At 44.3% G+C, this 15,152-nt stretch overlaps 1 protein-coding gene and 1 pseudogene across 1 annotated transcript in view; one reads left to right on the top strand and one right to left on the bottom strand.

Annotated features, from left to right (window-relative positions):
- DNAI1 (dynein axonemal intermediate chain 1) overlaps positions 1 to 15,152 on the top strand; it is a 60,140-nt gene that overhangs the window by 15,487 nt on the left and 29,501 nt on the right. Inside the window, exons 2-8 of the mRNA XM_007177001.2 lie at positions 3,541 to 3,573; positions 5,764 to 5,862; positions 6,027 to 6,107; positions 12,574 to 12,700; positions 12,984 to 13,093; positions 13,340 to 13,459; positions 14,468 to 14,527. Coding sequence (XP_007177063.2) covers positions 3,541 to 3,573; positions 5,764 to 5,862; positions 6,027 to 6,107; positions 12,574 to 12,700; positions 12,984 to 13,093; positions 13,340 to 13,459; positions 14,468 to 14,527 — 630 coding nt within the window. The remainder of the gene's footprint in view (positions 1 to 3,540; positions 3,574 to 5,763; positions 5,863 to 6,026; positions 6,108 to 12,573; positions 12,701 to 12,983; positions 13,094 to 13,339; positions 13,460 to 14,467; positions 14,528 to 15,152) is intronic.
- LOC103007757 (40S ribosomal protein S27-like) lies at positions 4,844 to 5,517 on the bottom strand (annotated as a pseudogene).

Here is a 15,152-nt window from a genome sequence, read left to right as displayed (position 1 = left end):
CTATGCCTCAGGGTCCTCATCTGTAAAATAGGAAAAATGATAGCTCCTTCCCCATAAGGTGGTTGTGAAGATTAAATGAGATCATGTACATACATTGCTTAGTAAATGACTGGCCCAGAGTAAGTGCTCAATAGCTGAAAATGGTGACAGATATAATTATCAGAGTGGAGAGAAACTGGAGTTAGGGAAATCAAATGTAGTTCGGCAAGAGGGAGTAAGGGCATGAGTTAAGGGGGTATGAATGGAGAAGATAGTTATAAAGAGTTAAAGTGATAGAATTGTTAGACTTCAAAATAATGCTAATAAGGGGGTGAATAAAAGGCAGGTATCTGATGGCTCCCAGTTTCCAACCTGGGTGCCTGAATGGTGGTAACACTTGAGTGAGATAAGAAATACTGGAAGAGATGCAAGTTTGGGGTGGAAAAGGAACATAATGTGGTTGGTTTTTAAGATACCGAGTTTGAGTACTCTGTCACCAATTTGAACATGAGGTTCTAGAAAATCTAAGCTACAGAAACAGATGTTGAGCTTCATCACAAAGTGGAAAATGAATCTATGTGTGGGGATGAGAGCACCCAAGGGGAGCGTGTAGAAATAGAAGACTAGGAGGTAAGCATATATTCTTGGAAGGGTCAAGGATATTGAGAAAGAACTATTGGAGGGGCTGGTGACATGGAAATGGAGGTGGAGAAGAAGTTTCTAGAAGGAGTGAGGGAGCCCTCAGCAATGTCAGGTCCTGTAAGAGAACTGAGAAGTGGCCTCTAGGCAGCTGAGTCATTACCAGTTCCTGCCCTCAGGATGCTCACACCAAAATCTGTAACAATGAGAATAGAAAAATGCTCTACTATGAAGGAGTTCAGGCTGGGACATCTGTTATCCCATTGATCACCAGGGTTACTTTGACTGCCATGATGGTCTCGCGGGGGCATTTCCTCTTCCTGCACCACTCCTCCATAGACTCCTTCCTTGACTTAATAGAATAACTGGAATGACCTATCCAAGAGTAGAGGATCTTCATGTGGTCAATGGAGGACCTCCCTTGCTGGAGTCTCCCAGCTGCCTCTGATGTGCACCGCAGTACTTTGTTTCTTTTCATAATACTATCCCCTTTTGTAGACCAAAACCCAGAGACAACAGAGTGTCTATTTGAAGTTACATTTCATCCTTCATCTCACAACAGCCAATGCTTATGGTGGTGATGGGAGGCGGGGCAGAGCCTTGCTCAGAGTGTAGACAGGAAGAATAGAGGGAGGTAGGAGAAAGGTCAGGATTAGATAACGGACTAGGAGGCTAGTTGGGTAGGGTTTGGTTAGGCAGAGATAGTGGGAGCAGGGAGAGAGAAGGGGAAGATGACGTTTTTGGCAAGAGGAAAGGTAAAAGCAAAGGTGGGAAAGCAGAGGTGGGAAAGCAGAGACCAAGCTCAGGAAATGTGAGTAGCCTTGCTGGGCTGCATCTCAGAGTGGCGGGAGAGCAGGCTGGAATGGAGATGTGGAGCCGGATGACAGAGTTCTGAGGGCCAGAGGAGGGACTTTGGGCTTTCTTCTTCTGCGGTTTGACAGATTCTGGGAAGAACCATCAAAAGCTTTTCAGGAATTCAGGCTTGTCTGTCTCAGACTTCTCCTTCTGGAAGACCAAGGGCCCAAAGTGGCAACCTGACATTCAGTCTCCTTTCGCCATGGTTGGGGAGTCAGGGCTGTAGCTGATTTCATTGGCCTGTTTTTCATTTATTGTAGTGTGGCTTTTATAGTATGTTAATTGAAATATTTCCAACTGCCAAAAACAATTACACTCAAATTGCCTTGTCAGTTCTTTTATTGCCAGATAAATGTTTTACAGACATATTTACGGGGGGCAATGGTAACTGGATCTCGTTTCCTACTTAAGGCTGGCTGCTTGGGCTGGGGTTGGCCCTCCAGTACTCTGCTGTGGGCCAGAAAGCTGTTGGATGTTACGACGCTTCCATCTCGTTACCTTAGGGATCAGAGGCTCTTCAAAGGAAAGCAGCTTTCTGGCTCATGTGGCTTAGCCTCAGAGAAGGGTTCTCATCTCTGGAAACCTTGGCAACCTGGCAGAAATCTGAATCCTGCTGCCTGCCCTACCAGCAACAATCCCTGCCCAAGCTGAGACATGCCCTTCTCTCCCCCTGGAATCCCTTTCCCCTCCACCATCAAAGCCTCTCCCACAGACCCTGCCACGGAAAAGTTGTGGAGCCCTTTCCATCTAACTCACTCACTTTGCATTTGGGAAACCAAGGCCCAGAGACCTCCCCAAGATCACACAGGTGGTCAGCAAGAGCTGGGAGCCGAGGTCTCTGCCCAGTGTGCCATGCTGCCACCAACATGCGCTCTTTGGCTTCTCTGCTAGCTTGACCCGTCCTTCAGGGCTCTAGATCTGCTTCTTGCAAGAGCCCCTCCCTCACATCTCCAGCCTCCACTGACCTCCCTCTTGCTCCATCACCTGAAACAACTGTTTGTTCAGTGCATATACTGCAGGGTTTTGGTTTGTTTGTTTGGGGGAACATTTTACTATCTCTGTTATTGTTCTGCTCTTGCCATTGTACATGCTGCTTTCTTCATCTGAAAAGCCTTTCTGAAAAACATTTTCTCCACTTGGATGACCCATACTTTTCTTTTGATACTGAGCTAAGAAATAGCCACCTCGGGGAAACTTCCTTGTACACCCAGGCTGGGTAGGTGCCTCTGTGCATTCCCATAGCACCCTGGTCACACGTCTCTACTGCTGGCACAGAGCAGACTTTCACAAGAACGTATGCTGAGTGAGTAAGCGAGTGAGTAAATAAGGAGCACTGATCACACTCATCGGTCCTCCACGGACCCTGAGCAAACGTGGGTAGGGACCTCATCTCTCTTCATCTTTGTCCCACTGCTTAGGTTAGTCCCCGACCATAAGTAGATGCTCAAGAAATGTTTATCAAGTTGAATCCAGCATGCTGCTCTTGAGAACATAAAATTTTAGCATGTTAGAATTGGAAGGTCATCATATCCAATCTTACACAGTTTATTGATGAGGAAACAGGCTAAGGAAAAATATTTTTCCCAGGGTCATGATTACTAATGGGTTTGATGGCATTCATTCATGTATTCAATAAGTATTTTGAACACCTACTATATTCTGAGACAGCAGTGTACAAAACAAAGTACCCAAACCTTCATCATAAACAAATGTTTATGAATATAATCTGCCTTCAAAATCCTCTTAATGCCTAGTACAGAGCTGAGCACTTAGTATATAGTTTTAAAAAACATTTGTTGAACTAGTTGCAAATAAGAAATGCCAGGTGCTAAGTCACCTGGTTGCTCTTCATGGGTCAGTCCCACTGATGCTGGAGTCAGGTTGCCTCAGATATAGGACTTCCTTCACTGGGCACCTGTTGCCAAGTCTCACTGTTTGTGAGACTTGGGGAAGTTCAATGTCCCTTGTCTTTGAGGTCCCTGGGCAGAAGCCCCCCTGTAATACTGTTTTGGACATTCCCATGGAGATTCACTTATGACTTACCTTCTGTTTCTATTCTTTTTTCAGAGCGTCAACGTGGGCAGAGGAGCCAGGAAGAGAGTAAGTGCTGAGACCACACAGTTTCTCAGCGAGAAGCTAATAGCATTTCTTCTGTTGAAATATTAGCTATATATTTTTAAAGAAAAGCAAAAAGAACATTAAAATCACCCTTAAGCCTATCACCCTGGGAAACCTCTTAGTTAACGTATGATGCTATATCCTCCCAGATATTTCTATGTATATATAAAAATTACATGTATTTATTTATTTTTTTATAAATTTATTTATTTATTTATGGCTGCGTTGGGTCTTTGTTGCTGCGCGCGGGCTTTCTTTAGTTGCGGCGAGCGGGGGCTATTCTTCGTTGCAGTGTGCGGGCTTCAGTAGTTGTGGGCACGTGGGCTCAGTAGTTGTGGCGCACGGGCTTAGCTGCTCTGTGGCATGTGGGATATTCCCAGACCAGGGCTCGAACCCATGTCCCCTGCATTGGCAGGCGGATTCTTTTTTTTATTTAAATAAATTTATTTATTTATTTTTGGCTGTGTTAGGTCTTCATTGCAGTGCGCGGGCTTCTCATTTCGGTGGCTTCTCTTGTTGCGGAGCACGGGCTCTAGGTGCGCAGGCTTCAGTAGTTGTGGCTCGCAAGCTCTAGAGCACAGGCTCAGTAGCTGTGGCGCACAGGCTTAGTTGTTCTGCGGCATGTGGGATCTTCCTGGACCAGGGCTCAAACCCATGTCCTGTGCATTAGCAGGTGGATTCTGAACCACTGCACCACCAGGGAAGTCCCTTTATTTTTAAATAGAATCAAACTGTATGTTATTTTACAATCTGTTTTTTACATAATATATTTAGAGTACTTTCCATTGCCAATAAATATACTTTCATAGCATCATTTAAAATTACTGCATAATATTTTACCATGTGTTCATTAAGGCCATTCCATAATTTTGTTCAAACATGCCCCACTGTTGGACATTTAAATATTTCCTCTTTTCCACAATTATGATCAATCCTCCAACAAACATTCATGCATTTAAATCTTTAGGCATATCCTCGGTTATTTCTTAACATAAATTCCTATCCATAGAAATTTGGGTCAAAAAGTATAAATCCTTGTTAGGCTTTGGATAAATATTTCCAAATTGCTCTTTAGAAAGGTTGTACTAATTTATGGGTGTCCATTTTCCCACAACCTCGCCAACACTGGATATTGGTTTTGTTTGTTTGTTTTGGTTTTAGTTTTCACCAGTTTTTGTTTCACTTTGTTTGTTTGTTGTATCCAAAATGTATTGATTGGGATGCTTTCCCATTCATCTTGATTCAGGGGCTTTTAGTGCTGCTTCCGTCTGAAGGCACATCCTTCTGTAAGCCTTGCTTTTCCTCCTGCAGGCTGGCAGAGGACAGTAGAGCAGCCAACACACAAAACTACTGTGTGTGCATGTTGGCTAAAGACGGTGGGTGATTTTATAGCGTCCTGGGCATTTCACATCCATGAAGTAGGAATTTGGGCTCTGCACCAGGTGCTTCTTTTTGTGTTTCCTCTTCTCCTCTTCTGGAGAGGGATGAAGGAGATCCTCTGCATGTTCTCGTGGGGAGGTGGTCACCGCCCTTCACCAGTTTTATAGTGAAAAAATTGCATTGTTTTATTTTGCATATCTTTGATTGCCAGTGAGGGTGAATATTTTTTACTATGTCATGGGCCACTTTGGCAAGGTATTTAACTGTCTATCGGGGTAGGGGAAAACTTCTAGTTCTTGATTTTTTTGCTCCAAGGCTTTGATGGGACTATGAGGCTTAAAGTTACCAAGTACTGGGAGTATTGCTGTAAGAGTAACCTTGAGGTGGCAAATTGGAAGGTAAAATGTGAATTAGAGTTGAAGTAGCTTAAAGAACAGCTGGGTGTCATTTCACATTTGGTCCTGGCTATTAGCATCCAGGCTGTATGGGAAGCAGTAAGGAGGAGCCAGCTTTTCTGGTCCCACTACTGGGGCCAAAGACCCACCACAATGTTCCAGCTAAGTCCAGAACCCCAGGGCTGAGGTGGCCATGATCTTCCTGGCAATGAGAACTCTGGCCTGAGCAGTTCCTTTGGGCTCTTCCGTGAGTGGTCTGTTGCACGTTTTGCGTTCTATGTATTGGGACAGAGCTTGGCTTCTGGGAGGATTTGTGAATGAAAGGGCTTTCTGCAGCACTGCTTGCTTGTCTAAGCAGGTCAGGCACTCTTGATTCTCACATGAGGTTTTTGTCCAGGATGAAGATTCAGGGACCGAAGTAGGGGAAGGGACAGATGAATGGGCCCAGTCCAAAGCCACAGTTAGACCCCCTGACCAGCTGGATTTGACTGATGCAGTAAGTAAGCAACATCCTACCCTCGCTCCTTCCACCTCCTCCAGCCTCAGATATGTATTCTGCCCAGAACCTAGGTTGTGAGATGTCTGCTGACACCCCGGGGAATCATCAGAGGGGGTGGGGGGCCCTCTACATTTGACCCTGTTGGTATTTCTCTCCCTTAGGAGCTAAAGGAGGAGTTCACCCGGATTCTGACAGCCAACAACCCACATGCACCCCAGAACATTGTCAGGTACAGCTTCAAAGTAAGTCATCCTCTCTGGGGCAGGAGCCTCTAGGTGCTCCTTGGCTTGGTGACTTGCTGTGTTGCAAAGGCCTCTCAGCTCTCATAGAGATCACCTTTAAACTGAGGTCTGTGGCTGGAACCCTGAGATTTTACATGGAGTTTTCCAGAGATTTTTGAAGTTTCTTTATGAATCTCCCTTCAGTCTCGCTAAAGTGCCCTGCAGAGCCACTCTTTTCAGGAATCCTGAAGTGAATCATTTGGTAGGAAAAATACTTTTCCAGTGTATACAGTGTGTTTGTCACTAACATCAACTATTGGGTCTCCAGAAGCCAGTGTGCCAGTGTCAGGTCGTATATTAGAACTTTTACATAGGATATCTCATTTAATCCTCAGGTTTCTTTGATATAGGAACTATTTTTATCTTTATTTTATAGAAACCAAAGATAAATTAGATAAAACAAATTACAAAAGTCACACAGCTGGGATTCAAAGCAAAATTTGAACTAGTTTGATTGACTCTAAAGCAACATTACACTGCTTCTTTAAAAAAAAATTATACATATATATACACATACACGTATCTGTACATACACACGCACACATACAGAGTTTTGAATATATAATAGAAATCTAGAAACCCATGGTACTAATTTTAAGAGTCAAAAGAGCAATGAAAATACACTGGAAATTAAACCTCCCTCTCCTGTCCCTTTCCTTGGAGACAACTACTATTAGCAGTTTCTTTCTCTTTTTTATAAACAGTTTTATTGAGATATAATTTACATATTGAGATAAAATCACCCATTTATTTTTTTAAAAGATGGTATTTAGTTTTTAATTATTAGTGTTTAAGAATTTTATATTTTCTGAATTAGCAGATATTCTCTAGTATTAGAAAAATATATTAAAAGATCATTGTGTCTTATCCAGTCAATCATCCATTTTAAAGTGTATAATTCAATGGCTTTTAGTATATTCACAGGTTATGCAACTATCACCACAATCGATTTTAGAATATTTTCATTTCCCCCAAAAGAAACCCCATACCTCTTAGCTGTCACTCCCCAGTCCTGCATTCCTTCCAGCCTTAGGCAACCACTAATCCATTTTCCAGCTCTACAGATTTGCCTGTTCTGGACATTTCATAAAAAGAGAATCAAACAATATGTCATCTTTTGTGACTGGCTTCCTTCATTTAGCATACTGTTTTCAAGGTTCATCCATGTTGTAATATGTATCAGTACTTCATTTCTTTTTATTGCCGAATAATATTCAATTTTATGACTCTACCATATTTTATTTATCCATTCATCAATTGATGGACATTTACATTGTTTCTGCACCTTGGCTATTACGAACAATGCTGCTATGAACATTCATGTACAAGTACTTTTGGCCATGCTGCATGGCTTGTGGTATCTTAGTTCCCTGACCAGGGACTGAACCCAGGCCCTGGCAGTGAAAGCACTGAGTCCTAACTACTGGACCACCAGGGAATTCCCTTGTGAACTGTTTTTTTAACACACTGCTTCTTATTCAAGATTGAGTAGTCAGCCCCCTCCACAAAGAGGATAGGACAAATCCACTGTATTTCTTGAGAGGTTCCACTCCTGAGTTGTGCTAATGGCATCCCTTAGGCAGCCTGTAAAGGGGCGGGGGGGTGGGATGGGCAGAGAGAAGCTGCCTCGCCTCCCTGAGCTTATGCTGGAGTGTGATACACGCTATGGGCTCCTGTTCTCCTGACCTCTGAAAGAGAGTCTCTTTAGGAATCAGTGTGCCAGCCATGGGAGGCATGCTACAGGCAGTAGCTTGGTGTCAATGCACCTCTCTTGCCCCCTGGGAAGCTCAGTGGTTAGAAGAGATTCCTGTGAGTCAACTGTCAGCTGGGTAGCCATAGGCTCCCAGGCAGGCTCACCTCATGAAACCTTCTAACAGCCTCCCGGGCCTGCCTGGCCTCCTCCCACAGAGCTGGCCTCCAACTCATTGGTCCTTCACTGAGATCCAAGAGCTTTAGGTCTCCAAAGCTATTACTTTCCCTTGAAGTGCTGGCCTGAAGAGGCAGATGGTTCGGATCTAGGCATGCCTCTCCTCCTTGCACAGAAACAATGGGATCTGAATTCCATCCCTAAACTGAAGAGGAAGGTTCTAGTCACCACTGGGGACAGGATGACAGTGAAATCTCAAATGACAACTATATGGATAATTTATTCCCGTGGGACCCTCCATCGTCGTCATCATAATAGCTACTATTTTTACTGAGCACTTATTATGTGTCAGACTCTGTATTAATAGATTGCTTTCATTATTTTCAATACTCAACTATCCTGCAAATTAATTATTATCCTCATTTTGCAGATGAAGAAATTAAGGCTTAGAGTGGTTAAGCCCAAGATCATGCAGATAATAGGGAGCAGAATCAAAATTTGAATCCAATTCTGCCCACATCCATAGATCATGCTCTTAACCACTGCACTGTCCCATCTTTCCATCCATCTGAGTTACTGAGGGAAGAAGAGCTTTGTGGTGACTTTTTAAGGCAGAACATCCCAATCTGTGTGCAGAAATAGTGATTCTTGCAGTCCTCCAGGGATAGGTGTGTCTGGTACCAACCCATGGGTTGGTCTCCTCTCCGGTGAGTTTACCCCAGTGTGCCATGCAAATGTAATAATTTTCTCTATGACTTGAAAAGGGTTGGAAAGAACTTTTTTGAAAAAGGAAGTGACCCCTGGTCTCAAAGTCAACTGTAGGACTAGGATGCTGATCAATGAGGAGGCAGCCTAGAGGAACAAAACTATAGGGTCTATGAAAGCAGGGATCATATCTGCTTTTGCTAAGCTTTGTATCTCTGGAACCTAGAATATACTTGACACATTGTGTCTATTCAAAAATTATTTTGGGGGGGCTTCCCTGGTGGCGCAGTGGTTGAGAATCTGCCTGCCAATGCAGGAGACACGGGTTCGAGCCCTGGTCTGGGAAGATCCCACATGCCGCGGAGCAGCCGGGCCCGTGAGCCGCAACTACTGAGCCTGCACATCTGGAGCCCGTGCTCCGCAACAAGAGAGGCCGCGACAGTGAGAGGCCCGCGCACCGCGATGAAGAGTGGCCCCCGCTCGCCGCAACTAGAGAAAGCCCTCGCACAGAAACGAAGACCCAAAACAGCCAGAAATAAATTACATAAATAAATAAATTTAAAAAAATAAAAAATAAAAATTATTTGTTGAAGAAGGAATGAGCCCAGTTGCCTGGGCAAGTGCCTTGTGTGACTTGACAAGTGCCAAACCCAAATCTTTTCTAGATTTCTGTGATCCTCTTGTATGGAACAGGGGAACTGGGGACTTGGTGTCTCTGAGGATCTATCCAGCCCTGGCACCCATTAAACAGAGTGGAGAAAAAGCCAGGCCAGGTGTGTTTGATGACTGTTTGTGACCTCTCTGAGGTCTGGTTAGACAGGTGAGACAGGATCCCTTGACATGGATGTAGGAGCCAGTGATAGGTAAATCCAGAGTTGCTCAGAGTTGGAAGATTGTATTTTAAAATATGTCTTTGACAGCTATATATAAACTAATAATGAAATTAAAACATTCTCTAACACCATATATAAAAATAAACTCAAAATGGATTAAAGACCTAAATGTAAGACTGGAAACCATAAAACTCCCAGAGGAAAACATAGGCAGAACCCTCTTTGACATAAATTGTAGCAATATTTTTTTTTTGGATCTGTTTCTTAAAGCAAAGGAAATAGAAGCAAAAATAAACAAATGGGATCTAATTAAACTTAAAAGCTTTTGAACAGCAAAGGAAACCATAGAGAAAATGAAAAGACAACCCACTGAATGGGAGAAAATATTTGCAAATAATATGACCAATAAGGGGGTTAATATCCAAAATATATAAACAGCTCATACAACTCAACATTAAAAAAACAAACAACCCTGTTAGAAAATGGGCAGAAGACCTGACTAGACATTTTTCCAAAGAGGACATGCAGATGGCCAACAGGCACATGAAAAGATGCTCAACATCACTAATTATCAGGGAAATGCAAATCAAAACCACAATGAGATATCACCTCATACCTGTCAGAATGGCTATCATCAAAAGACCACAAATAACAAATGTTGGTGAGGATGTGGAGAAAAGGGGACCCTCGTACACTGTTGGTGGGAATGTAAATTGGTGCAGACACTGTGGAAAACAATATAGAGGTTTCTCAAAAAACTAAAATAGAACTACCATATGACCCAGCAATTCCACTCCTGGGTATATATCTGAAAAAACCAGAAACACTAATTCAAAAAGATATATGCACCCCAATGTTCATAGCAGCACTGTTTACAATTGCCAAGATATGAAAGCAAGCTATGTGTCCATCAACAGATGAATGGATAAAGACGTGGTATATATATACAATGGGAAACTACTCAGCCATAAAAATGAAATTTTGCCATTTGCAACAACATGGATGGACTTGGAGGGTATTATCCTAAGTGAAATAAGTCAAACAGAGAAAGACAAATACTGTATGATATCACTTAATGTGGAATCTAAAAAACACAACAAACTAGTGAATATAACAAAAAAGAAGCAGATTCACAAATACAGAAAACATACTGGTCGTTACCAGTGGGGAGGGGGAAGGGGAGAGGGGAAATATAAGGGTAGGGGATTAAGAGGTACAAATTATTAGGTATAAAATAAGCTACAAGGATATATTGTACAACACAGGGAATATAACCAATATTTTATAACAACTCTAATTGGAATATAACCTTTAAAAATTGTGAATCACTATATTGTACACCTGTAACTTATATAATATTGTACATCAACTATACTTCAATAAAATTTTAAAAGAGTAATGGAAATAAAAACAAAAATAAACAAATGGAGGCTTCCCTGGTGGCGCAGTGGTTAAGAATCCGCCTGCCAATGCAGGGGACACGGGTTCGAGCCCTGGTCCAGGAAGATCCCACATGCCGCGGAGCAACTAAGCCCGTGCACCACAACTGCTGAGCCTGCACTCTAGAGCCTGTGAGCCACAACTACTGAGCCTGTGTACCGCAACTACTGAAGCCCACATGCCTAGAGCCCGTGCTCTGCAACAAGAGAAGCCACTGCAATGAGAAGCCCGCACAGAGCAACGAAGAGTAGCCCCTCTTCGCCACAACCAGAGACAAGCCCACGTGCAGCAACAAAGACCCAACACAACCAAAAATAAAATAAATAAAATAAAATAAAATTAATTAATTAAAAATAAAAAATAAAAATAAACAAATGGGACCTAGTGAAACTTAAAAGCTTTTGCACAGCAAAGGAAACTATAAACAAGACAAAAAGACAATCCTCAGAGTGAGAGAGAATATTTGCAAATGAATCAGTGGACAAAGGATTAATCTCCAAAATATATAAACAGCTCACGAAGCTCAATATTAAAAAAACAAACAACCCAATCCAAAAATGGGCAGAAGACCTAAATAGACTCCTCTCCAAAGAAGACATACAGATGGCCAAGGGGCACATGAAAAGCTGCTCAACATCACTAATTATTAGAGAAATGCAAGTCAAAACTACAATGAGGTATCACCTCACACCAGTTAGAATGGGCATCATCAGAAAATCTACAAACAACAAATGCTGGAGAGGGTGTGGAGAAAAGGGAACCCTCTTGCACTGTTGGTGGGAATGTAAATTGATACGCCACTATGGAGAACAATATGGAGGTTCCTTAAAAAACTAAAAATAGAATTACCATATGACCCAGCAATCACACTCCTGGGATTCAAAAATACACATGCACCCCAATGTCCATTGCAGCACTATTTACAATAGCCAGGTCATGGAAGCAACCTAAATGCCCATCGACAGACGAATGGATAAAGAAGTTGGGGTATGTATATACAATGGAATATTACTCAGCCATAAAAAGGAACGAAATTGGGTCATTTGTAGAGACGTGGATGGACCTAGAGACTGTCATACAGAGTGAAGTAAGTCAGAAAGAGAAAAACAAATATCATATATTAACTCATATATGTGGAATCTAGAAAAATGGTGCAGATGAACCAGTTCGCAAGACAGAAATAGAGACACAGATGTAGAGAACAAACTTATGGACACCAAAGGGGGAAAGCGGGGGCAGGTGGGGAGTGACGGTGTGGGATGAATTGGGAGATTGGGATTGACATATATATACTAATATGTATAAAACAGATAACAATAAGAACCTGCTGTATAAAAAAAAATTTTTAAAGAAAAGAAAAGCAAAAAAAGTCTTCATGAGAACTTATAAAAAAACTTTATTTCATTTGCTTTCTCTTCTTTAAACTGGCAATGCAATGAAAACTTCAGGTTAACTGAGGATTTAGTAAGTTATAATTCTGTTAATAGATGGACTATCTTAGGCCTTTAGAACAAAGGCAGACTGTATTCTGATTGCAGCCCTTTTAGGGACCCCTGGGCTGACTCAGCCCCTTTCTTCTTAGGAAGGCACATATAAGCTAATCGGCTTTGTGGACCAACTGGCAGTTCACTTCAGCCATGTCGGAAACCTGATCCCCAAAGACTCGGATGAAGGACGGCGGCAGCACTACCTCGATGAGTTAGCAGCAGGTAAGCCTCTGGGCCAGCCTGAGGCTGCAGCCTAGAGCCTGGTCCCCTTTCTCTGGTCACTCTAGGGAGGAGATGGCTAAGCCAGAACTTTGCAGAGCCTCTTCTTACGTAAAGTTTAACAGCTGGCTGTCCTGGGTAGGTCTGGGAACTAACCCACGAGGCTCAGGCCAAGGAGAACCCTGGGGAAGGCGAGCTCTGAAAGGCAGAAACCAAGAAGGCCTTACCCTGCCAGGGAATGGGAGAGTGGGCTGGACTTTGAGCTCAACAGCAATATCCTACCAAGGTTCTCAGGAGTCCGCCAAGGTGGTGATTTCAGAAACAGAAATCCTTGAAGAAGAAGAAGAGCCCAAGGAAGCTGAAGCTGGGAGTCAAACAGATGTGCCTGCCGCTGAGGTTCAGTATAATATTGCTCTCCATCCCACCCCTTCCCGCTCCAGCTATGGCTGGAGGCTTCAGGGGTGACTCGCTGGGGCGGGGGGCTGAAGGTGAGAAGTTAAGAGACCTCAGGTGCCAACACCTCTGGCATAATCACTCTCTCCCACTTCCATCCTATCCCAGGACACGACTTCTCCCCACTCCCCATCCTGCACCACCTTCTTCCCACAGCTGAGTCCTGGTCCTGTGGGTCTTTCTTTCCAGGCACCTGAGAAAATGGCCGAAGAAGAATCGATGACGCCTAAGCAGCCCAAGGAACAAAAGCTCACCAACAAGTTCAACTTCAGTGAGAGGGCCTCACAGACCTTCAACAACCCCCTCCGGGTAGAGCAGCCCCCCACCCTCAGCCCCTTCCTCTCCCAGTTCCACACTGTGCATAGCGGGGAGGGAGCAGGCCTGACCCAGCACCAGCAGCCCTCAGCCTGGCAGGTGACAGGACAGATGGAAGAGTTTCACTCTTCCGGGGGAGTTGGGAGCATGTGTTCAGGTCCCAGTAAGTCATCCAGGCAGGAGTTCAGAGGGAGTAACAAGGAGGCTGGATCGCTCTACTGAGAGCCTGAAACTTGAATTGGGCCTTGAAGTGAAGGTCAGGATTTGGGGAAGGAAGGGGAGGCCAGAATGTACCAGGGAGTCAAGATTAGGAGCCAGTCTGACTGAAGTTGATGGTCTCCGTGATAGACTAGCTGGTAGTTCCCTGGCTCATAAGTATGGAGGACCCTGAGTACCAGGCTGAAAGAATCTCTCAGGGTTTCAGGTGAGAGACTCACATATATAAGGCAGTGTTCTCCACAAATCAACCTGAAAGGAGGGCAGAAATCTACAGGGTGGGGTTTCGGTGGCTCCTAACCACCCTCTGTAGTCCCTAAGCTGATGTTCAGTAATCTGGGTGATACACAACAGGGAGGGGATGCATTCCCCTGGTGGAGTCAGAGACCCAAGTATTAAGGGGAAACCTTCTCAAGGTGAGGAATATTAGCCCAATGGCCTGCCAGGGGTTGACCTCTGGTCCAGCATTGGAGGCTGGCCAAGGGCTGAGTTCTTGCAGATCTGTTCATCCCCCACTTGGAGTTCTTCCTGGTTGAAACTGGCACAATCAGGCTTCACTGCCCCTACTTTCTAGCTTAGGCTTCTTCTGAAGGAGCCCTGGATGGAAATTTTAGGCTTTCACCACGTCATTTTGTCCTTTGCCCAGGCCATTCTTTACTTCCCCAGTGCTGTGTCCCACCCCTTCCTCAGCTCCAACAAAAATGCTTCTCCTGCGGATATACCATTGGGTTAAGTGAGAAGGAGTTGAGGGCTTTCTGTGGGTCACCTGTTGTCATTGTTCTCTAGGACCGAGAATGCCAGATGGAGCCTCCTCCCAGGGCAAACTTTTCAGCCACAGCCAATCAGGTGAGACCCTGGGCCAATCTAAAAGCCATCACTCCCTCCCCCTGTATCCTTGTCTGTCTCCCTTGGCAACAAGGGAGACTGGCGTGGTCAAAGATCCCTCTGGAAATCTGCCCTCCCCATCCACCCACCTCCCTGCCCCTTGTCCAGTCTCTGAACTCCAGGCACATGAGACAGTAGGTCTCCGCCCAGAGAGCTCTGTATCAGCCCAGGGCAAGACTGTCCAAGGGGGAAACAGGTATGGCTTCTGGAAGTTCCTCCAAAGTGGGGAGAACATTCGTTCCCCCAGACTCTCTACAGCCTGTGGCACCTCTCGGCTGACTCTGAAGTGTTAGCACTCTGACCCTGCCCATCCAGCAGCCTTCAGTGTTCCTGCAGATGCTCCTTCCCCCTCAAGTCCCACTGGATAGCCATGCTGATTTGGGCAGGATATGGTGCCAGGTGACCTGAGCTCAGCACCCAACTCTGCTGCTCACACTGCAAGATCCTAGGCAATCATGTCACCCTTAATGCCTTAGTCTCTTTCTCTGTCAAATGAGATGACAAGCAGCCTCACAGGGTTGTTGGAGGGCTCTGAATGAACACTGAAGTACAGTGCAGTGTGGAGAACTGGCCCATGGGTGAATTA

The sequence above is a fragment of the Balaenoptera acutorostrata genome, chromosome 6 (genome assembly GCF_949987535.1).
Source record: "Balaenoptera acutorostrata chromosome 6, mBalAcu1.1, whole genome shotgun sequence".
NCBI classification, from domain to species: domain Eukaryota; kingdom Metazoa; phylum Chordata; class Mammalia; order Artiodactyla; family Balaenopteridae; genus Balaenoptera; species Balaenoptera acutorostrata.
The sequence above is the reverse complement of the archived record's forward strand: the minus strand, read 5'-3'. Positions and strand labels throughout refer to the sequence as shown.